The 21,508-nt window shown below is 31.5% G+C and overlaps 1 protein-coding gene across 2 annotated transcripts; it reads right to left on the bottom strand.

Annotated features, from left to right (window-relative positions):
- Positions 1-374: 374 nt before the first annotated feature.
- Positions 375-20,380, bottom strand: LOC120345322 (disintegrin and metalloproteinase domain-containing protein 12-like). 2 transcript variants are annotated; one of them, XM_039414725.2, is made up of 20 exons: positions 20,187-20,380; positions 19,566-19,687; positions 18,712-18,879; positions 18,305-18,387; positions 17,989-18,134; positions 17,676-17,767; positions 17,148-17,312; positions 16,266-16,442; positions 16,046-16,173; positions 13,889-14,077; positions 13,436-13,598; positions 12,925-13,039; positions 10,306-10,411; positions 9,529-9,715; positions 8,804-8,878; positions 8,219-8,330; positions 7,475-7,604; positions 5,145-5,189; positions 2,627-2,855; positions 375-2,282 (listed from the first exon to the last, which is right to left on the bottom strand). In XM_039414725.2, exons 1-20 carry the CDS (start codon positions 20,254-20,256, stop codon positions 2,157-2,159), a joined length of 2,628 nt encoding a protein of 875 aa, XP_039270659.2. In that variant the 5' UTR covers positions 20,257-20,380; the 3' UTR covers positions 375-2,156. The 2 variants fall into 2 exon arrangements, with proteins under 2 accessions (XP_039270659.2, XP_039270660.2); XM_039414726.2 differs by lacking the exon at positions 5,145-5,189.
- Between the last annotated feature and the right edge of the window lie 1,128 nt (positions 20,381-21,508).

Genomic DNA, 21,508 nt, shown 5'->3' with positions numbered 1-21,508 from the left:
ACAAGTTATAAAGAATCATCAAATTCCTTATTACTCAAACCGGGTCAGATCTTCTCCATCGTCCACATATATATCTGCCGATTACCTGGTTTGCTACTTCAGCATATGACTTAAGGACCAGATGAGAAACTTATGGTGGTGCATTCTTGAGCAGTATGTTATCAGATGCCATTCAACTGGCGATTGGGGTCATGTAGCCCTCCAAAATAACCTCCAAAAAAGACATCGATAGTGCATCTCTTCGTTTATTGAGTGCAATTATAAGTGCACATGCCCAATTTGCGATACCAATACGAGCTAACGAACTAACCATCGCGCCCACATTGCTTTACTTCACCGACTTTCGGACCATAGAATATAGATGATACAAGTAGTTGAGGTTGTTGCATATAATTGTTAGTATTACGAGATATGTTAAAACAAAAACTACTGACAACAACTAATATATATGCATAATAATAATAAGTTTACAGTAAGATGCAGATGACAAACATGAGCAGATATTTAGAGCATATCTATGGGAAAATATTGAGTGGTCATAGTTAGGAAGTATTTGAAATGAATAATTGAGTTTAAAAAGTAATTGAGTATTGAACCATAACCTAATTCAAGCTATATTGTATCAACGCGATGCTATCGATATTTCGTAGTATTATATTGCTACAGATGAAAAGTAATGAAAAGTAAATAATTTCCTTTACAAAAAGTGCACAGATGGCAGTGATATAGTTGATCCCAATATAAAATTTGTACGACTGATAAACTTAGCCATAGAAAGTTAGTATGAAAGTTAGGTAGGGTATGAACTAAAATAAAAACACTGTAACAATTTGATACAGAAAGGAACTAACAGAGAAATGAAATATTTTTTGCACTGTTAGAAAATTTGAAAATAGTAATAAAAAGCGAACACCTAATTCTTTGCTTTGATGCCCATAGGTTGAAAAAAATAAATTGGTTGCTATGTATTTATGTACTGTTGAAATACCAAATTCCTTTGGTAATCATGTTCATACAACTAATGTTACATTGCTACATGAGTTCAATTCGATAGGTTGAAGATAGTGGAAAAAAAAAACTTTTTGAAAACAAGTAGATTTTTTCAACTCTGTATCATTCATATACTTATATATATAAAGTTCCACATAACATATAAGTAGTATGACAAACTTAAAATAATATAATACAAAACTATGAGACAAATAGGTAAAACGAGTTGTTGTGAAGCAACATAAAAATGAAAAACGGCTGTGGGGGAAAATGTTAGAATATTTTATAATAATGTATTCTAGCAGTTCTGGAATAGAGGTATAAAAAAAGACAAAATTTAACAGACAATCGAATGTTAAAATCAGTAAATATTACATCAAATCACTACCATATATAATATATTGTAATAAGCAAGTTGATTTACAAAACATATGGAAGCACAAAAATATTACCTAGATATAGTTTCTGTGTATAAATCTCATCTCGTTAAATTTATTTCCAATATTAACACCAGCACTACCTTGATTGTGTTATCATAAATATTAAGATTCTTTAGGATAAATATACTGCAAAAAACTTTAACACAAATATTTGAACTCTTTAAACAGTCTTATTACAGACTTTCATAAATATAAATACATAGCATCATCGTTTTAACTGATATTATTATACAACATATACATTCAAAATCTATAGAAGTTGGAAGCGTTTTATTTAGTCCGTTGTGAATTACCTTAACTTCGAAAATCTACCAAATTACAAGCACAACAGAAATCTAGACTGGCTGATACAACCAAATATTGTCATTAGATTAAAGGTACAGCATAATGCAAACTTGATGAATACTCAACAATGAACAATGTGGATTTTTGGCCTCTTAAAAAAACTGCTACTGTCTGTGTATGATATTTGTGTATTACCGTAAATACATAATTGAACAAATTGAAGCGTAATAGGTTGATTTCCTTTAACAACATGATTCAAAGATCGTCCCATATTCTTATATCTGTACTTGGTCTTGATCATAACTTTAATAAAGTATTAGTCCTACATAAGAGAAGTTCAGATCGGTCTCTTCTCTCTTGTGATGTTTTGTTTCTTGCTTGGAGGCAGATCAGAGTTAATTCCACCATAAATATGACTATGAAGTGGAAATTGAAGTCAAATCAAACGGCATTATTTCGTTGCAATTGTGCAATTCTATCTTGTACTGAAGAAGATGGTTTCCCAGGAACTGATGGTTTGTTTGTAACATCTGGTGCTCTACGATATGAAACTGGAGGTACGATTGGCTAAAATGGTGAACATATTGTATAAATTGATATATAAGTTATGAAATAGCAGCATCAATGAGCATAACATAAAATTAATGAGAAATTAAGAGTCATAAAAATTGAGGAGAAAAAAATTGGGATATTCTCATTTGAATTCAGAAGAATATGTTGGAAAAAATATGGAAAATCAATCATTCGGTCATTGTCATCTCTGATATTTACCTTGTCAATGGCTCTTGATAATATTAAAGCCGTGTTAATTATAACACGCCATTGTGTTATTTATAAAATTGAAAAGCATCCAATTTTTAAGCCCATCAGATATGAAACAATAGTGTTCAAACTTAGCAGATGATACATACTTTTTGTGGCATCTGTGGTTTGGCTGGAGCAGGTGGTGGAGCAGGTCGAGCTGGTGTTCTTGGAGAGGGTTTAGCTGGTGGTGGAGGACGGGGTGGGTTATAATGAGGTGGAGATGTTGGTGGTTTTTCAATAGTGACATTTGGATAACTAGGCCTTGAATTGTTGACAGGTTTTATGCCTGTATTTGGAGGTGCTGAATGGCTGGCAGAAGCATTTGCCTTTCTTGCTCTGGAAAAAGTCATTACAAATATCATTAATAAACAAATTGAATATTTAATCAAAACTTATGCAAATTAAAAATTATTCTGATTAAATGTGGTCATTTGTTAATGATTCATTTTCAGATGAATTAAGAATTTAAACTATTAAGATAACGAAAATCACACATATCAACAGAAATGGCATGTATCCAATAAATTTCGCAAACATTAAGGTTTCAATTCATACAAAGTATATTTGCCACCAAATGATACCAATTCCGTCAGCACATGAGTGAATGAAGTCCAGAGAAATTTTTTTTCTCTCAAGCTATTCAGCACATATCCATTTTGTGAATTAATTAACCAAGTAAGAATCTTTAAATGAAATTAGTATCTTAATAAGAACTTCTTAATAAAGAAGGCCAATTGATTTAAGATATGTTTATGACCCAAAACCGTTTTTCAATAACTATAATTTAGGACTAAATAAACTATATGCTTATGGAAATCTTTAGCTATGGCAACACCTGTTCACAATGACACATTGTTAAAGAGTGATTAAAATAAAAATAAAGAGGGTGGAATCCAACCCTGAGAATTGAAAATAATCTACCTAAGTATGATCGCGATGTATTTCATGGTACAATCATTTAATATGAACATGCATAAATGAATAATCGTCAATGGCACATATAGATAAGGAATAAAAAAAACAATTACAATGAGTAAATTGAAACACCCTTTCTTTTGCAGAAAATATTAGCATGAAACACAAGATTGCACATAATATAGATATACTCCGTTAAAATAACGTGTAAGGAACCAACGGCCGCTAGAGTTGGTCAATGATGGGTTTTCAAACGTTATATTCACCATTCCACCCAGGATGTAATGTAGAACCAAGAAGACCCCCCCCCCCCCCCTCAAAAAAAATTCATAGATTCAAATACAGAGAAACCTAATCTAACTTATGTCAATATACGGTTAAGATATGTAAAGAAAATGGAATCACAAACCAAGTAATAAATAGGATAATTGAATACAAACTCGAAAGCACCTTTATATGATTATCTTACACAAACAGAAAAATCACCCAAGTTAATAAAAATGCATAGGCTTACTCTTTATCTCTAAAATAATGATCCATTTAGATTTATTTAATTATTCCATAGATTAGTGTAACTAGCAAGTGATTAGGAATCATTGTGTTATGATTGCATCTAACATTCATTGGTTGTTATTGTGAGATAAGTATGATTATTCATTACGAATGAATACCGGTAGATAATTAATATCAGGATTGGCTATACCTATAGCTGTGCAGTACAGAGCATCCAAATTTATTGATGATTTTTGTACATTTGCCAAGATGAAATACCGGGAATGAATGGTACAATGTATCATTGTTTATAATCGGCTTAACAATAAAAGGGCTAACTGTTTGTTGTTTTTATTATGTTATATTGCCTGAGGCTGGACATGGACTGGTCATTAGGCCAGGAATCGTCATTAAAATCAATAGCAATAATAATAAATTGCCAGTTGGCACCAATTTTGCAGACTGACATAAAGAAGAATAAAAAAGATTTTGAATGCATAATATAAGAAGTAGCTAATGGATATATGATTGACAATGAAACCTGTGACGACTGTATGTAAAATTTGGAAGACTTACTGCACAGAGAAGTCAGACCCTAATAAAACAGACCGCATTATGATGTGCTGCTCTCTATCATTAAATAAGTATGCAAAATGAAGAATGTTATTTATCAGCTATTCAATATTACCCAGCCCGAATACTACAGAGCATAAACATTACTAGCATGAAGCAAAATATAAGGATTACTACATGATAATTTGCACCAATCAATGTAGCAGCAACAATCCAAGATATCCAGAACATGCAAGAACACATATCCGAGTCATGAACATACTATCAGGTTATGCTTTGACAAAAATTGTTTTTAGCATAAAAGCAAAATATGGATCACAATCATACCAATATCGGATTTAATATGACATAAGTTTTGAAAATCAGAATTTCACTGTTTAAAGAAGGTCCAATCAGAAATGTTAAAGCAAGATTAGAGCTCATTTCTTCCTTTGTTAGAAAGAAAGTTTCTTAACATTTTTACAATAAATAATTGCAATTGTATAGTTTTTGAATAATGAAGAATATATTATATCAATAGGAAAAAATTCCGAACACTTTGTTATTCTATTTGTTTTGACATCCCTAGATACTGATAAATGTGACCCACATAAACAAATTATCTCTATAGCATAACCTGAAAGCAAATTCTGACTAGATTCTTACTCATTGTCAACAGTCCTTGGAGATGGTTTTCCTTTCCTGTAGTCTCTGTGTGAGCGTGCACATATTTATGAAGTTTAGAAAATAAATAAACAACAAAATATCTTGAATGTGAGATGAATTTAAGTTTTCTTCATATTATGTTGTTGTTATCGTTAAAATAACATGATAAAATAACTGCACTTTAATTCAAAATCTTTATTATCATGCAAACCTCAATATTGAATACATACCTATATAAACAAAAATTTATTGTGGCACCAATGTCACAAGCCAAATAGTTTATTTTAATACTTATACAATGCAATACAATTTTAGTACTTCTAAATTATTCCTTCCCATTCACCAACAATTTAATAATATTAACACACATTCAGTGTAAAAGGTCTATCTATAACAGCGTTTCCCAACCTTTTTTGGTCGCGGACTATTTTCTCACTGGCGAAAACCTTTGCGGACTCAACGTGAGTTTATTGCAACCGTACTCTGTGTGAAGAAGTAATAAAACCAAACACAACAGAAATTTGGCCTTGAGACAGAATTTTGAGCAGCGCCCGAAGACTGACCATTTGAATATTGAACCAATTGCACTTGGCATTCAACTTTTCTGCGTTTTGTTGCCATTGAATGCCTAATTATAATATAATTATAGGCTCATTCAACGAGTAATTGTGAATTATATACTTGTTAGTTTATGGTATAATTTAGTCTAAACGTGCCGCAAAATAAATTCTGTCACGTAAAGAATATAATCGTAAAAACAGCTGTTTTGTTACTATAATTCAGAGAAGCGTCGCGGGCCTGATTATATTGCTCCGTGGGCCGTAGGTTGCGGACCCTGCAGTAAAGCAAAGAATTCTGGGGAAATGCCCTGATACGAATACTACGCTAGCACCCGAAATTTTGCAATTTGCAAAATGTCTAAAAAAGCGTTTTTAAAAAACTCATGGTGTTTTCAGTTTTATTTTTTGTATTGCCGCTTTTCAATTTAGAAAATTTAGGTTGCCACCATTGACACCTACCAGAAAAATTATTCCTCGAACAACAACGACTAAATCCAATCGTTTGATTAAACGACGCGCAAGTGACCTGTCGCGTCATTTGTTACCAAACTTTCGAATAATAAATTGCTATTCTAATAATTGAATATTCAAATATATGCCAAGCTCTACTCATTCAGTATCCAGAAATTATTGACTCAATTAATGTTATATGAAAAAACTTGCTTTTTATGTTTTATGTAAATTCAAACGTAAATCGTGGCTGATGGTTAAGTTTCGCAAAAACGTTTGCGGTCCTCAGTGAATTTATGGCTCGTTGCGGACTCATTCAAACGCTGCGCGGACTCATTTGAGACCGCGGACTCGGGTTGGGAAACACTGATCTATAAGTACAAGTTTTCATTAGTAGAACTATAAGCAGAATCACCATGACCATCTGGGCCATACGTAAATTGAATTATCAATTACGATTTAGAGGTAAAAAGAAAGATTGGTTGCAGTTGATCAATTGATACACCAACGAGAAACAGAAAGAGAGTTACATATGTTTCATACATCATGAAAATACAAAGTCATTTCAAGTTCTACATGTTATGACAATAGTTTGTAGATGGAACGGTTGTCATGTGAACCTTTATGGAGAGTTCACACAGCGTCCTCACATTTTCATCCAACTTAAATTTTAAACCAGTGTCTCGCGAAAAAGAAAGTAGAAGTAGTTATAGTAGCATTAGCAAGACTGCTCTGAGTAAATCAAGATGAAAATAAAAAGTGGAGTAAAAACATTGCCATCAGAATCACCACGAAGAGCAGAAAATTTAGTGAAAAAGTTATATACAAATATGTTGATAGAAAGCTAACTGCATTTGATCATTTCAATATTACGATATACTGAAAATATATAATATGAAGATTTAGTATCAGTTTTCGCGGATTATACAAAAATCAGCTAAAACAATCGATCTATGATGAAAACACTTTGCCAAGTTAGCAAGTTATTTCTTACAGATATAAATCACTGATTGTAACGCAAAACAGTGAGAAAGACATTTTTATTTCAATTTTTATTCGCCTTCCGCAAGCATGTTCATTAGATATTTTTATATCAATTTTTATTCTCCTTCCGCAAGCATGTTCATTAGATAAATTCCAATAATTTATCAATATCATTCTAAAATAGCAGCATCAGCAATGTATCAAGCTCTAAAGCACAGTCAAGCATATCTATTATGTCACCCATACATTGGCATTCGCCTCTATCGCGGAATGATTGATTCCTTAATAAAAATTCTGCTACGTTAAAAATTACAAAGGCAGTCAATGGTTACAGACCTGTTCTTTCTCCAAGCATAAACTTTTTGTTTCCCTCCACAATTTCTCCACCAAATGACTGCGATTATCGCTAAAATGATGGGAAGTATAACAAGGAAGAATACCAACATCAAGACGACCTGCATGTCGACTAAAAAGTTAAAAATAAAAGAATTCAGACTATTTTGTAGATGAGCTGACTAATTACATGAAGGAAAAATTAACAAAACGAGATAAAATAGGGAAGCCATGATTTATGTCAATCATGGAGATACACGCCTATATCAAAATACACTTTGGGTCACATATCGACAATAAGTGTGAAAACATATTTTTTTTCTATAGGTACAACATATTTATGAGCCGTTTACTCATAACAAGTTTCTGCACAAGCAGACACTGCTTGGTAATAAGCTACTATAGTTTGAATGGCCGGAGGGCCCGACCAATATTACACCCTACCCTGGGTGAAGCGTTAGGCATGGGAAAGAAATTTAACTTGCGATGTCAATGTCATCATAGTTGAGTCTAGCGATTTAACCAAACCACCTACTTCATATAGTGGCAATTATAGCCATAATCAGCTTTAACTTATATTATGTCACACATAAAACATGGCCAACACCGTGGGAACAGTTAAATTAGGTACTGAAAAGTTGATTCATTTAATAGACCATTGACAGAACTCTATTCTATACATTCTATAGGCATTTCGAATTTAATATAAATTTCCCCTAACATTGAGTAAGAATGAATAGAACCAACCTCCATCAGCACATATTGGTCCACTGTCTGCACTTCCTCCATTGCCTTTTTTCTTACAATCGGGAGGAGCCCATCCTGCTTCACAATGGCAATTTCCAAAATTGTTGCATAACTGAATATAAATATAACAGTGTCCATTGAGTTTTTTTTTTAATTCAACTGAAAATTTATAATACTGTACACGGCTGACACATCGTGCTGCTGAGCATTACGAACAGCCCTTTCATTACACTGCTGATTACCCTGTGTGTTTGAATATTTAAATATCTTGGGAGTTTATAATAGGCTATTACATGTGAGTGGAATGCTCAACCCCTTGGTATTGTGAGGTGATTAACATAATCCCAAGTCAATATGAGTCGGAAAATAGGCATAGATTGGTTGCAGGCAATAGGGCGTGGTTTGATTAAATCTGTCTATTTTTCCCCTTCTGGAATAGAGATACAAAGTCTATCATAATCCTAACCAAGCAGTTGAATAACATGAACCTAATCTATTATAATATGTAAGAAATACATTTTGCTAAAATATGGTAGCATTGGCAAATTGAACTACCCTGTCTTAATTAATTTTAAGATTACTCACTCCATGTCCATTGCAATTTGATGTACAAGGCTTCAATACTCGACTAACATTTCGACAGGATCCATCAAAACATATCTGAGCAAATCAAATAAAATTATTAGTATAAGAAAACACATACACAAACTTTGCTGAAGAATTATCACATCAATTAGTTAACAAAGACATACAATCTGACACTGTAAATTGAATTACCAGTAGTTTCAACAGATGCTGTTCTAGACTAGAGGTTAGTATATGAGATCTAACATGTTTTTGTTTACACTAATCATTACTGTTATGTTATCATTTCATTTTATGCTCTACTGGTGTATAGCATAATAAAAGACTGATCTTGCAGTGTGGAAGGGTGATGTCCAAAGCATGTGTTTGTTTGCAGTATTCACTTTAATATTAAGCATTTGTTCGACAACACGGATTTCGACTGAGGTTTTAATCACCGAGGTTTTAATAGGTGTGGTGTTAAGTTGTGGTAGTGGTGTTCTTATGTTTAATAAAGCCTAGAATCGGTATCCTGTTATCTTTCATAACAATAGGTTGGGTGGGCTATACCAAACTGGAAAAAATTCCAGAATCCAGTCATTAACTTCATAAGCATTAGTGATTAACTGATTAACCAGACGGTATAGTGGTACCATACACAATATGAATATGTGCCAAAAAATCAGAGCAAGTTGAAGCAATATGTGCAAATTGGTCATCTTTTAGATAGGAAATCGAGAGCATACCTTTCCCTCTCCGCATTTAGTACCATCCCACACGGCACCAGCATCTCCCGCGTCAGTAGAATCATTAACAGAAGACAATGATTTACAAACTAGATCTCCTATAGTATTCCTGAAAAATATTCTATCACTGGCAATGAGCGGATAGTGCTTTCCTCCGACGCACAGCAATTTCCCACAAAGTGAATTCCTGATGATGAAGTTTAAAATTGTTATTAATGTTTAAAACTGTTTTATGTGAAAGCCATGCTATACAAAATTTATTAAATATTGGATGGAGTTACTGTAACTAGTTCATTGCCAATTATAATATAATTCTACCCACTGTGCGAACGTGTTGTGCAAAATGCGATCGCAAATTGTTTCAATTATAACACAAATCTCACGCAATGTAAGTCCCAAATTAATCAAAAAGAGTGATTTATTCCAAATTCTGGATGTGTATTTAAGTGATAATTGCAAAGTTTGCAATATAAAATTTCCTAACTTTTTAGTATCATTATGGGAGTCCAAAATACTATTTAATTCATACCTAATGAATGAAGATTAAAACTGAGCATTTTGCATATTATAATTTAAAAGCATTGTTTAATATTAAAAAAAAAATAGAATATCTGCATAGCTATGTATGACTCAAATTCAATGAAGGTTCAACCAGTCCTAAAGAAGCTGAGAAAAAAAGATTTTGCTATTGTAATATTTGAAGTACTGGTGAAGAGGAATATGATTTTAGGATAAGTCAAAAAACATTTATCAAACTTTATTAAAGTTCACACTTACTCAGGTGTGCATTTCTTGAATGTTCCGCCTTCTTTACCACAGTTACCGTTGCTATCTCCCTTTTTATTTACTACTCGATAACACACATCTTCTCCACTTTTAGAATCTAGAAAATATTATCAAAATTGTGACTGATGATTATTTACATGCTAGAAATGCTATCAAAAGAATTATTTGATCAGGTCTTCTTACTGAATAATTAGCTACTATGAACATGGTGTATTAGAATGTGTTTAATGTATTCCCATAAAACAACAAATTTCAAAAAGATGACATTATTTGATCCTGATTTAAAACCAAGTAACAAAATACTTCATATAAAATTGAAATAACCCTTAGCATAATCAAGTTTCTACAACATGTTTCCTTTTGTTAATATTGATTGAACGAAAGTTGTAATATAAGTGTACATCATCAAAGAAAAATTAATTCTGCAGTCTGTGTGGCAAACTAAAGCCTTCTAATAAAAGTGGATATTCGAATAATGATTGGGAATACAGATTCATTCTTCTTATTCCTGACAGTTTTATACACGATAATATTATCAAGTATGGGATATCTAAAATTCATGGATGTCCATTATCTAATTTCATGAAAAAAATATTTTCTCTGATGGATGCAATCACACAATTTGCCTGATTTCTACAGAGATGTTATACAAATAGGCTACACATGATGTAAAGATTTGTTGAAATAAATTTGGATGACAAATTTTTTTTTGACAAGTTGGAAATTTTTTTGAATATGGTGTCTTAAAATGCTGAGATTTCAAAAAACGACTATATTATGGATGATAATATATGAATCATGAAATATTCTTGCTTAGAATGGAATACCATATACATATACGGTAAGTCTGAATGCAAATGAAATGAATCAAAAGCACCCACATATTTTTGTGAGTTTCCCAGAATGACACAATTCTCTTGTGAGTTTCACAATCACTTTTTACATTATAGGAAGAATCTGTCATCATGACTGTGACTCATCACAGTAAATTTTTTATTGCTGAACAATGCCTGGAGTTAATTTTTATTGATGATTCATGCTTGTTCGATTATACCCAGCATGAATTATTGAAATAATAGTCAAAGCACAGATTGTAACACTTTCAGATTTCAAGTCATACGAATGTTAAATACAAAGGGATTTCAATTATGTGCTTCAACGACGTTTGCCAATATGAAATATGAAAGAGTATAGAAATCACAGCAGTAAAAATGTTATTTCTAGAAGAATCGTGCCTTTTTAGAACGTTTTTCAGATTGTTTATAGTGGGTAAATAGTGCACCGAATATACAGACAAAATATTTTTCAAATTATTTGACTTGATGTGTTGTCCAATAAAAGAATTGTCTAAATTCCAATATGGTGTATTATTATCAATACAGTCTAGCTTAATGTTAATGAAAAGTACAAGACTATCATAGGCCATATTTATTTATCATTTGATTTATCAGGCACATCGACTGTAGGACAACCACTTTTGCATCATTTATTCACAAATACATAAATTGATCATACAACTGAATTATAAAAGCTCAAAGTCAATTATAACAACACGAAGATAATGTTTTATGGTACACTATCGAAATCCATAATGTAAATTGAATGAAATTCTTGTTAAAAAAATTTTCTTCCATTTTCAGTAACACAGCACAATATCAAAACATTTAAATTGGAGTTGACCTGTTGCGAATTTCTTTACAGTCCTCTTGAAAGAAGCTAACACATGATAAAAAGTATTTTGTTGATACTGTTACAAAGGAGTGTTGCATTATTGGCAAAATAACTTGGAATACCAATTCACAATTAAGTCAAATGACTCATTTTCCAAATTCTGAAGGTAGAAGAATTCGTTGTATTGAAACCATCTATCTATTCTATTCTTCAAAACAAAGATTTAATTCGAGACCAAGAATCGATATACCTCACATTAATATACTCTGACTGGGGAATGTCACATTTTTAAAACAAAATTAAGGTTTTTGAAAACTTTTCTATTTTCTTTTAAGCCATTCTTGTGCTCGATTTAAAGTATTCATCTGTGCATTGCATAGTCATTTGTAATATAACTTCATTTTTGAGAATTTTGAATGATCGAACAAAATTTGGAAAATTTCGATCAATTCCTAAATGTTCATTATAGAATAAAACAAATATCAGACAATATCAGACTTATATTGTCTAGTTGCACCAAGTACAGTAAGCCTTATTTAACTGATATTTAAATTTTATCATATAGTGACCTTGTATGAATTGATGATAAATAAATTGACTCACGTAACTATAATAAGACAAAAAGAAATTTAATAGATCTTGTCTTGTGCATAAGTTAATTACAAATGGTCATAGTTAGTCATGAAAAATAGTCAAAAAAGGATGATTACTTCAATAATTCTAATAAATAGGCAAGGATTAGTAGTATGTATCATACAACAAAATAAATACCACATAGAGTCTAGATTTAGATCTAGAACACAAAACAATGATTTTGAAATTTTTTTTATAAAAATCACAAGATTAGTATTGTTTGAAAAAAAAAATTATGATTAGATGATTCAATTAGAGAATAAAAATATAACTGTTCTTTATATATTTAAAATATCATCTACAGACCTGCTCCCCATATCTCCTGGCATTGCATATCATGAGTCCTACATACACCACCATAGCATATTCCTCCACCGGTATTACAATCCATTCCATCTATTTTGTGAATATTACTGGGACACTGAAATAAACAATAAACATGATTTTTGATGCACAACGCTAAAATTTGTAAAAAATATTGCCGATAAACCAAATGAGCTCCATACAACTGCCATTTGAGAGGTCCTCGTACAACACAGTCTTTTAATAACTAAAGAATATCATAATCAATATATTTAAACAAACAATATAAAAAATGTGAAGACGATTCAAAAAAAAATTTAAGATAATTTAAACATCTCTAAATTGCAGAGAAATATAAAGCTATAAATGAATGTAGTACTAGCACTTGATTGTTGATTAAAGCTATGTTGTCTTCTCTATAACAAATGAGATAACATTGGAATCAATAAACGACATTTCAAAAAGATAATAAGTCTCGATGCTTTTTGGATAACAATATTTTTTCAGTACTTACATGTGCTGAAAATCCAGAACAATACTCTGCAATATCACAATCATTTTGGTTAGGTCTACACACGATACACGAGGATTTGAATTTGCAATCAGAAGTACAACATGTGCCGTCATCACACTGAGCTTCAGGATGTAACTGACAAGTTGTAGCATTGCAACATTTGCTGAAACAGAAAAGAAAATCTCCGTATGAAGCAAATATTACTACTGGTACTGGTAATTAAGAATTTAACTTCAACTACATTACTTGAAATTTATTGTTAAATAGTTAATACAGATAAAAAATGCTGAATATTCAGACAATACCCGAAATTTCACAAATCACAACTTATAATATTAAATAAAGTAAAATTTGAAATTTTTTTAAAATTCAATTCTAAAAATCTATTCAATGTTATTGATTTGCATAGAACCTTTTCACTTGCCCACTGACATAATTTAATTCTAAACTAACCTTTGACATTCATCCGGTAATCCACAATCACATTTTTCTCCTTTTTCCACAATTCCATTCCCACATTTGGGTCCGCCAAATAATCTACTGCTGTCTGGTACATTAAGAAGGCAATTTGCTGTTCCATAAGTATATCCTTTATGCAAGTAATCAACACTACAACTTGACCATGCATCAGGTGTCACAGACCTAAATTGGTTTCACAAAAATAGAAAAAAGAAAAAAAAATCATTTATTTCTGCTATTGTGCGTTTTATTTTTTTTTATAGTTTTGTTTTAAACTCTTAGTATACATTGCCCCATACTATGTATACATTTTTGATTCACCCAGTCTATAGTTGTCTATTGTAAATAAATTACACATGACTACTTATGGATAATAACAAGAAGCAAGTCAAGGCATAATCAATTATTGATAGATGATTGGATTGCGCAATGCATCACATGTTTGTTTCAACTTTTCTGACTTTATGCTTTTTCCAGTCTTGATTTCACATATCATCATAAACTGCTGTATTATCTGGTAGCGAATGACGTTTTTAATCACAAAGAATAGTAATTATTAATATTTGACTCTGTTTTCTTGTCATGAAATCAAACAGTCATGTACATAAGCCATTGGTTACGAGCAATGATATAAATTTGTGATCATAAAATTGATTAAAAATATTTTTCAAGAAATTGGACAATTGACACTTGACAAAAATTAATTTCACCTCATACCCAAAATATACAGATAACAGAAAAACAGATTAACCAATTCAATTGTTTTATTATATCAGTTTAGTATTTTGTGCAAATTCCACTGCTGACATATGGCAGAGAATTCGGTCATTCAATTTCAGTATATTGTAAGTACGGTAATAATATTATTGCTGTTTGTGAAGTCTTGTAAGAAGTAAGATGATGTAGACATACTGCGCTCCAGAAGTGTGTGACCAATATGGAGGTTAACTAATTTTGTTCGCCTGCTTTATATCAGGTTGCGGAAAGAGACTGAAGCGTATGCGCATGGGGTATATTCACTCGGCTAACACAGACAGTCCCCGAACTCGAAATAGTACTAAAATAAGGAAAATCGGAGTACAATTATGGCCTAACTCTAACCTGGTACACACGCTACGGGAGAACCGACATAACTAACCTACCGGTAAACTAGCTATATTGTTCGTCCAATCAAGGCCATCAATCACAGGTAATATAATGGATGCCATAAAAAGGTACCGGTATATCATTAATGCCATAACACATGGATTTCAAGTTTTTTTTTTTTTTTGGAAAAGATGGAATTTTTTAATCTTTTATGCAGCATAGCATTGCCTTTGAATGATGACGTTTTCTAGACATAACGAGGGCAGGAAGCGGATGTAATTCATTCATTTAATAACCATTAGTCACCATGCAACCCAGTTATTTTAGTGAATGATGTCAATTCCAGACTTTTTCAATTCTATGATTCAATTTTATCAAATTTAAAAATAAACGATAAAAGGAATTTAAATATTGAAACCAAAATTAGTTGAATTAGTTGGTTAAATTTTCAAAAAATATCAAATAAATACATATTCATATTCCATTATTTTAGTAAGATGTTTTTGAATCCTTAGTACCTTATAATTTCGATTACCTAGCATTTTTGCATTCTAGACTATGTAACTGGACAGCTAGAGGGACAAGTGCATATTATTAAAAAGGTTTAAGACAGGTCCCTGCTAATGTGAAACTAGCCATTAGAATAACATGCCCACATCCGCAAGGACTATACAACCACTAAATAAGTGGAATCTGTGTGGACATAACCCAATTTGAAGTATAACTTCAAATAACTATAACAAATACCTCTAATTCTGCAAGTCTATTAAGTCTATTAAATCAATTGAACAAGATTGAACTCATGGAATGTACTTTCCAAATCAATATTCATCAAATACATTATGTCATTTTGCCTGAAGTACCATTTCATTGAACCAGAGTAGACAAATCGATGAAAAAATCCATATATGGCCAATAAAATTGGAAAGTTATATTCTATCTAAAACACACAATAAATATTGAACACTGAATTCAAGCATACAAAAAAACTTATTTTTGATAAAAAATTGCTGACGCAATCTGTAAAACTTATATAAAGGACAAAAGGGTGTGAAAAATCCATACCCTGAAGTTGGTGCCATCACACATTTGTTTCCACTACATCTACAGCCTGCAGTATCATGAGACATTCCTAAATTATGACCCATCTCGTGGGCTACCGTAGATGATGTTTGGAGGGCATTTGCTCTGTCCTGTATTACCAAAATATAAAAAATGCTTCAAGTTTTTTTTCCTTATAACTCGAATAGGTCAGGAGCAGAAAAACCAATTTAAATCTTTATACCTCATTCACACCACCGGATCGTAATGAGCACATGGTGGATACTGTTGCCATGCCAACTGTAGTACCCACAAAACTTCCACCATAAAACAATTGTGCATTATCTGTATATGTCCATGGTGAATCGGAAGATAACGTTTGGATTCGATCCATTCTATAACTCAGGAATGCTGACAATACCTACATAATGCCAAATATAAAATAAATGTGTTTTTCATTGCAAACTAAGTGTGAATTAAATACCAACTCAATATGTGTTGCAATTACATGTAATAATCAATTATTAAAATTTGAGTAAATAATTCCAGAACAAATATTTGACTAGATTCACAGTTAGTTACTTTAATGAAGTGAATTCTTGACTTCAGGACTAATTTAAAATATTATCAGTTTAAAAAAATATTATGTTAGGCAGTCAAATCTGAAATCATCTTCATGTAACTTTTCATAGCCGAGTAAACCAATTAAAAATGTTAATATCACCTTCCAGTATTATTTAATACAATCCCTGCAAATATGTTTTAATTTATGCAAACTTTCGTTGAACATGAATTTTTGGGGGAAATAAATCATTCATTATAAATAAGATTAGATTATGTATTGAAATGATTGTATAAGCATTACTAAATTTGCATTACGAATACCCAAAACAAAGCTGTGCCCAGGAACTCTCACACATTTTGAAACTACGATTAATAAACCCCTGACCATATCCAGAACCTTTTTACAACCTCAAATAATTTGGGCGACCTTTTAGACAAGATCAGATTTTTGGGTTACTTACCGATATTGATGATTCCCGTTTGACAAATTAAACCATTATAAAATGTTGAACCTTGAATATTGTAAAGAGTTATTAATAACGCAAGATGTAAACAAACTTACATTTTCTGGTACAGCATCACTGACTATTTTGTCTTCTTTTTCCCAAACTTCTACATGAAGAAGAACAATCCTAAGTTCCAACTTTTTATATAGAGCATCAAGGTAGTTAACAACTTCTTTTATGTGTTCATAGAGCTTTGGCCGATTACTTCCAAATTTCTTAAACTAAAAGAAAACTTTACTTGAGTATACACAAAAGTATACTTGAAGAAATTCATGTATGTATGTATTCATAATTTCAATATTTACATTTGATCCTACTTTTTATAAATAATTGAATAATACTCAAAAAGTTTTTAATCCTAAAATGATCTGATCCGTAATTATAAAAAATAGATCAGTTTTAAGATGGAACAAGATTGTACTAAATTAGTTATCTGTTCTCATTCACAAATAGCCTAATAGCCTTATTAATTTTGAGAGTGATTTTGAATTTCTACTTTTTGCTTCACAAGTATTATTATATACATTATTCATTGTCAGTACATGCCAGATGAATATGTGTTTCACACATTGAAATATTCTCACCAATTTATTATCAACAACGATTAACAATTCTATGAATTTTTTTTCATCAGTCGCACGTTTTAAACGAATTGGTGTTGACAAATCTTCATTGACTGTGAAAAAAAAATTTGTAAGTCTAACATTAAGCTCATTATGATCCACAATTTTTTGTTGCAAGACTGATTTCAATATGATCACGTGGGCAGGAAATATTTATTTATGAATAACCCGATGACAATTCTTTGAAATGCATATGCTTGGGGGCATATGATTTAATTTCCCTTACGAAGTAAACAATAAAGTGAGACATTCAGTGCTAGCATAAATTACGTACCTGTCATGCCTTGCTGGAATGCTTTAAAATGTTTTGTTCCACATGAATGATTTTCTGTTTCTTGGGGCCGATACAGTGCATGCATTGAATAATGTTCATCAATTGGTGAAAATTGCAAAACGTCGTGTGGCAAAAATATGGTGCCTCTGGCAAAAACAAAATGATTTTGCTTATAATCTAATTCATAAATTAAAAAAAATTAAAACAAATCAATCTCTTTTAAACAATTAGCAATACACATTGTACACATACATTATAAAAAAATCAATATCAATTTGACTTTAACAAACTTTGAACTCCTTTGATCACATCTTACCTTAGTCCATTGCAAGTGCTTGCCACAACTTGACTATTGTTCATTCCAACAATATGACCATGATAATAACAATTATTTATTTCCTAAAATAGACAGAGTACATTATGTTTGCTTCACAAATACATAAAAGTTTCCAGAATGACAAAAAAGCTGAATGCTTAGAATTCCTAGTATTTGATTTGACACCTGAATAATTTAAGAATAAAAAACAAAAATCAATGTTTAATTAAATTATTTGCAAATTTTTTTTATTGTTTTTCCAGATAATAGAAGCGAAATTCAAAATGTAACATTTATTTTTATTTGAGCTAACAATTTTATTGTATAATATCACTCATATGGTATGTCGATGTTGTCTCCACTGAGAAATTTCAATAACTTAATGATATATCCTGTAACATATTAACCTTGGGGGTGAATACTTCAAATATATCTTGACCATTTTCCCCGGCGCCAAGATTTGAAGTTGAAAAACCCTGTGATATGAAATCTTCATTCAATTTCAATTTAAGATTATAATTTGTTCCATTTGCTCTGAATGATATTTCAATCTCTGGTTCATGGATTCCATGATCCTAAAAAATTAAAAAGGTGGTTAAAAATCAAACAAAATGTATTGTGTGTGTTTATTTTTTGAGAATAGAATATACAGATATGTGGATCCTACTATGTAAAATGGTAAGATACCAAGACAAAACTGTTTAAAAAATTTAACATTACCATATTATCTGAAATCATAATAAAATACGATTTAAGTCACACGGTAGTAATACTATCAGCATGATTCAAACTAAAATCTACTATTTTTTTGCATTTCTATCAAAAAAGCAGTATACGCCCATTGCAAGATAATTAAATCATTTTGTAAACTTAGATAGGTTAATAAACCGTATTTACTTACTAAATAAATGGAGAAATCAATAGTTATTAACTACAAATATTTAGTAGTCGAACAATAGTTTAATATTAAATATCGCATTTCATAAGCCACAAAATAATTACCGCAATCCCATTTCATACAACTAACACAATTGTACAGCATGTATGAAATAAAATTTTAGAATTAGTACTTTAGAATTAGAATTAAGGACCGCTCTAATGAGTATCTTGTGTATGAAAACAATAAAATTGAATTTGTGAAAAAAATACCAGTATATAAATGTGATTAAGTATTTTCTAGCAAACTGTAGAAATCTATAATCATAATTGAAGTTTATTTCATTTAAAATTTGTCTTAAAAAACTTGTAATCAACATCATACCTTTGATAAAAGTGTTGAAAAAGTATATAAATTTGAGGTCATTGTGTTGTGTGAAACTTTCACCGGTTTGAAAATGTAAAATTCATTTAAAGAATCAAGAAGGACATGACCTGTTGCTGACACTGAAAGAAAAAATTTGATTCTTAGTGATAACAAAAAAATACTGTTTCAAAAACAAAAGGTTAATGATGGTTGACACAATGACATGGGGCACACAAACAATTTACAATAATGCTAAAGAACCGAAGATAAAATGAAATTTCAAATCCTTGTTCGATTCTCATTTTCTGACTATCACGAAAATATATCACCAATTTATAAATTATTAGATCTAAGTCCAGTGTAACAATTAAAAAAAAAACTAATATTTGAAGTTGACAAGCTTATCAGAGACTTAAGGTGCACCTTAATCAATTTATACTCTTATTTTAACTCATAATCTTAGATTAATATTCCAATTAAAAAAGAGTGAAAGGCGAAGAGTCAGATTAAAAAAAAAGTGGAACCCAGTAATCTCTGGATCCCATATACTAAACACAACTTACTGACTTATGGCAAATCAAAGAATTTACAAGGTTAGACTTTATTATGAAATTGATAAAAATCTAGTAAAAAACATACCAGACAATACTTGATCGACGTGAAAACAGGTAGTATAAGCGATGATGACATATTGTAAGAATCCCATCATGTACAGTGACTAACTAAATGCAATAGGCCTAATTGAATTTTGTCACATTATCCTTATCAGTCAGTCTGTCAGTCAGTACTACTGTACTAAGGTTTGCAGAAAAAATAACTTTTAAAAATAAAAAAATGTTATGAAAGAAGATATATTTGGCCTAAAACAAATTTTCAATCTGTTTGACTAATCAATTTAAACATCCTTAAATTTGTCTCGTCTAATCAAACTCAGAAACTCACTAAAATCATGAAACTCACTCATAAATGGGACATAGTTCAGCATATGGGCTCTCTGAATACAGGAAAAACAAGTACCAGCATCCAGGGATGGCCATAACCGAAAACTTGACTATTTCGAATACATTCTAAAAAGAATTTCCAAGGTGGAACTTCGAAAAGTTACATTCTAAAATCTGCAATTCCACCACATATTTTATTTACTTTTCTAAAATCCATGGATATAGGAATTAAGTTTATTAATACAGTAATATCATCATTGTAAAGCAGCTATAAATACAAATGGAATGTGTAATAATGTTCAAATTAGTTGTTAATTAATACCTCCAACTTAAACCGAACGATATTACAGTATTATCATCAACGACGCCTGGATAAGGTAAAAACCGCGGGTCTAGTAGAGTACCACAAGTACTTCCAGTGGGCGTAGCATAACGATTTTTGCATATGTTATTCCTAACCCTCACCTGACTATCCCATGCAAAAATTACGTCACTACGACGTCACCATCACGTCATAGGGATTGCCAAAGTATAATTACGATCGCCCAAAATGGCATCTGCGCCGCCGATAACGAACTTGCTAAAGCCAGCGATCTCTCTCCTATCGTGATCGTTTGTAAAAAAACGAGAGAAATAGCTTGTTTGATTTCGGGTGATCGTCTACGCGTTTTGGACGACCATCCGCATACTTCGTTGGGCTTTATTACGCCAATGTGACGTCGGAATGATGTAATTTTTCGGGGACGTAGTCAGGTGGGGGTTAGGATTGACATATGTAAAAATTGTTGAGCCAGGCCAACAAGAAGTGGATGTGGTACTAAACTATACCAGACCCAAAACCGCGATAGGCTACTAAACAATATAGAGCTACCGATACGGTAGCTGGACTCTTTAATTGAATAGAATAACTTAATATAGTTCGCTCACGCTTTCGTCTTTCTTTATTTATCTTACACAGTTCCCTCGTTACGCTCGAATGACCCGTCATGGCATTCAAAGCAATATTGCGGCGCGTGTACG

Source organism: Styela clava, chromosome 8, assembly GCF_964204865.1.
Source record: "Styela clava chromosome 8, kaStyClav1.hap1.2, whole genome shotgun sequence".
NCBI lineage: Eukaryota > Metazoa > Chordata > Ascidiacea > Stolidobranchia > Styelidae > Styela > Styela clava.
This window is presented reverse-complemented; position numbering and strand designations above follow the sequence as displayed.

Excerpts from the sequence above, each read along its gene's own strand:
- LOC120345322 (XM_039414725.2), bottom strand. The coding sequence starts at position 20,256 with ATGATGGGATTCTTACAATATGTCATCATCGCTTATACTACCTGTTTT. Across the intron at positions 17,313-17,675 it reads TCGTTGTTGATAATAAATTG|TTTAAGAAATTTGGAAGTAA; the intron begins GTGAGAATATTT and ends GTTTTCTTTTAG. Across the intron at positions 2,856-5,144 it reads CCAAGGACTGTTGACAATGA|AGCAAGAAAGGCAAATGCTT; the intron begins GTAAGAATCTAG and ends GACTTTTTCCAG.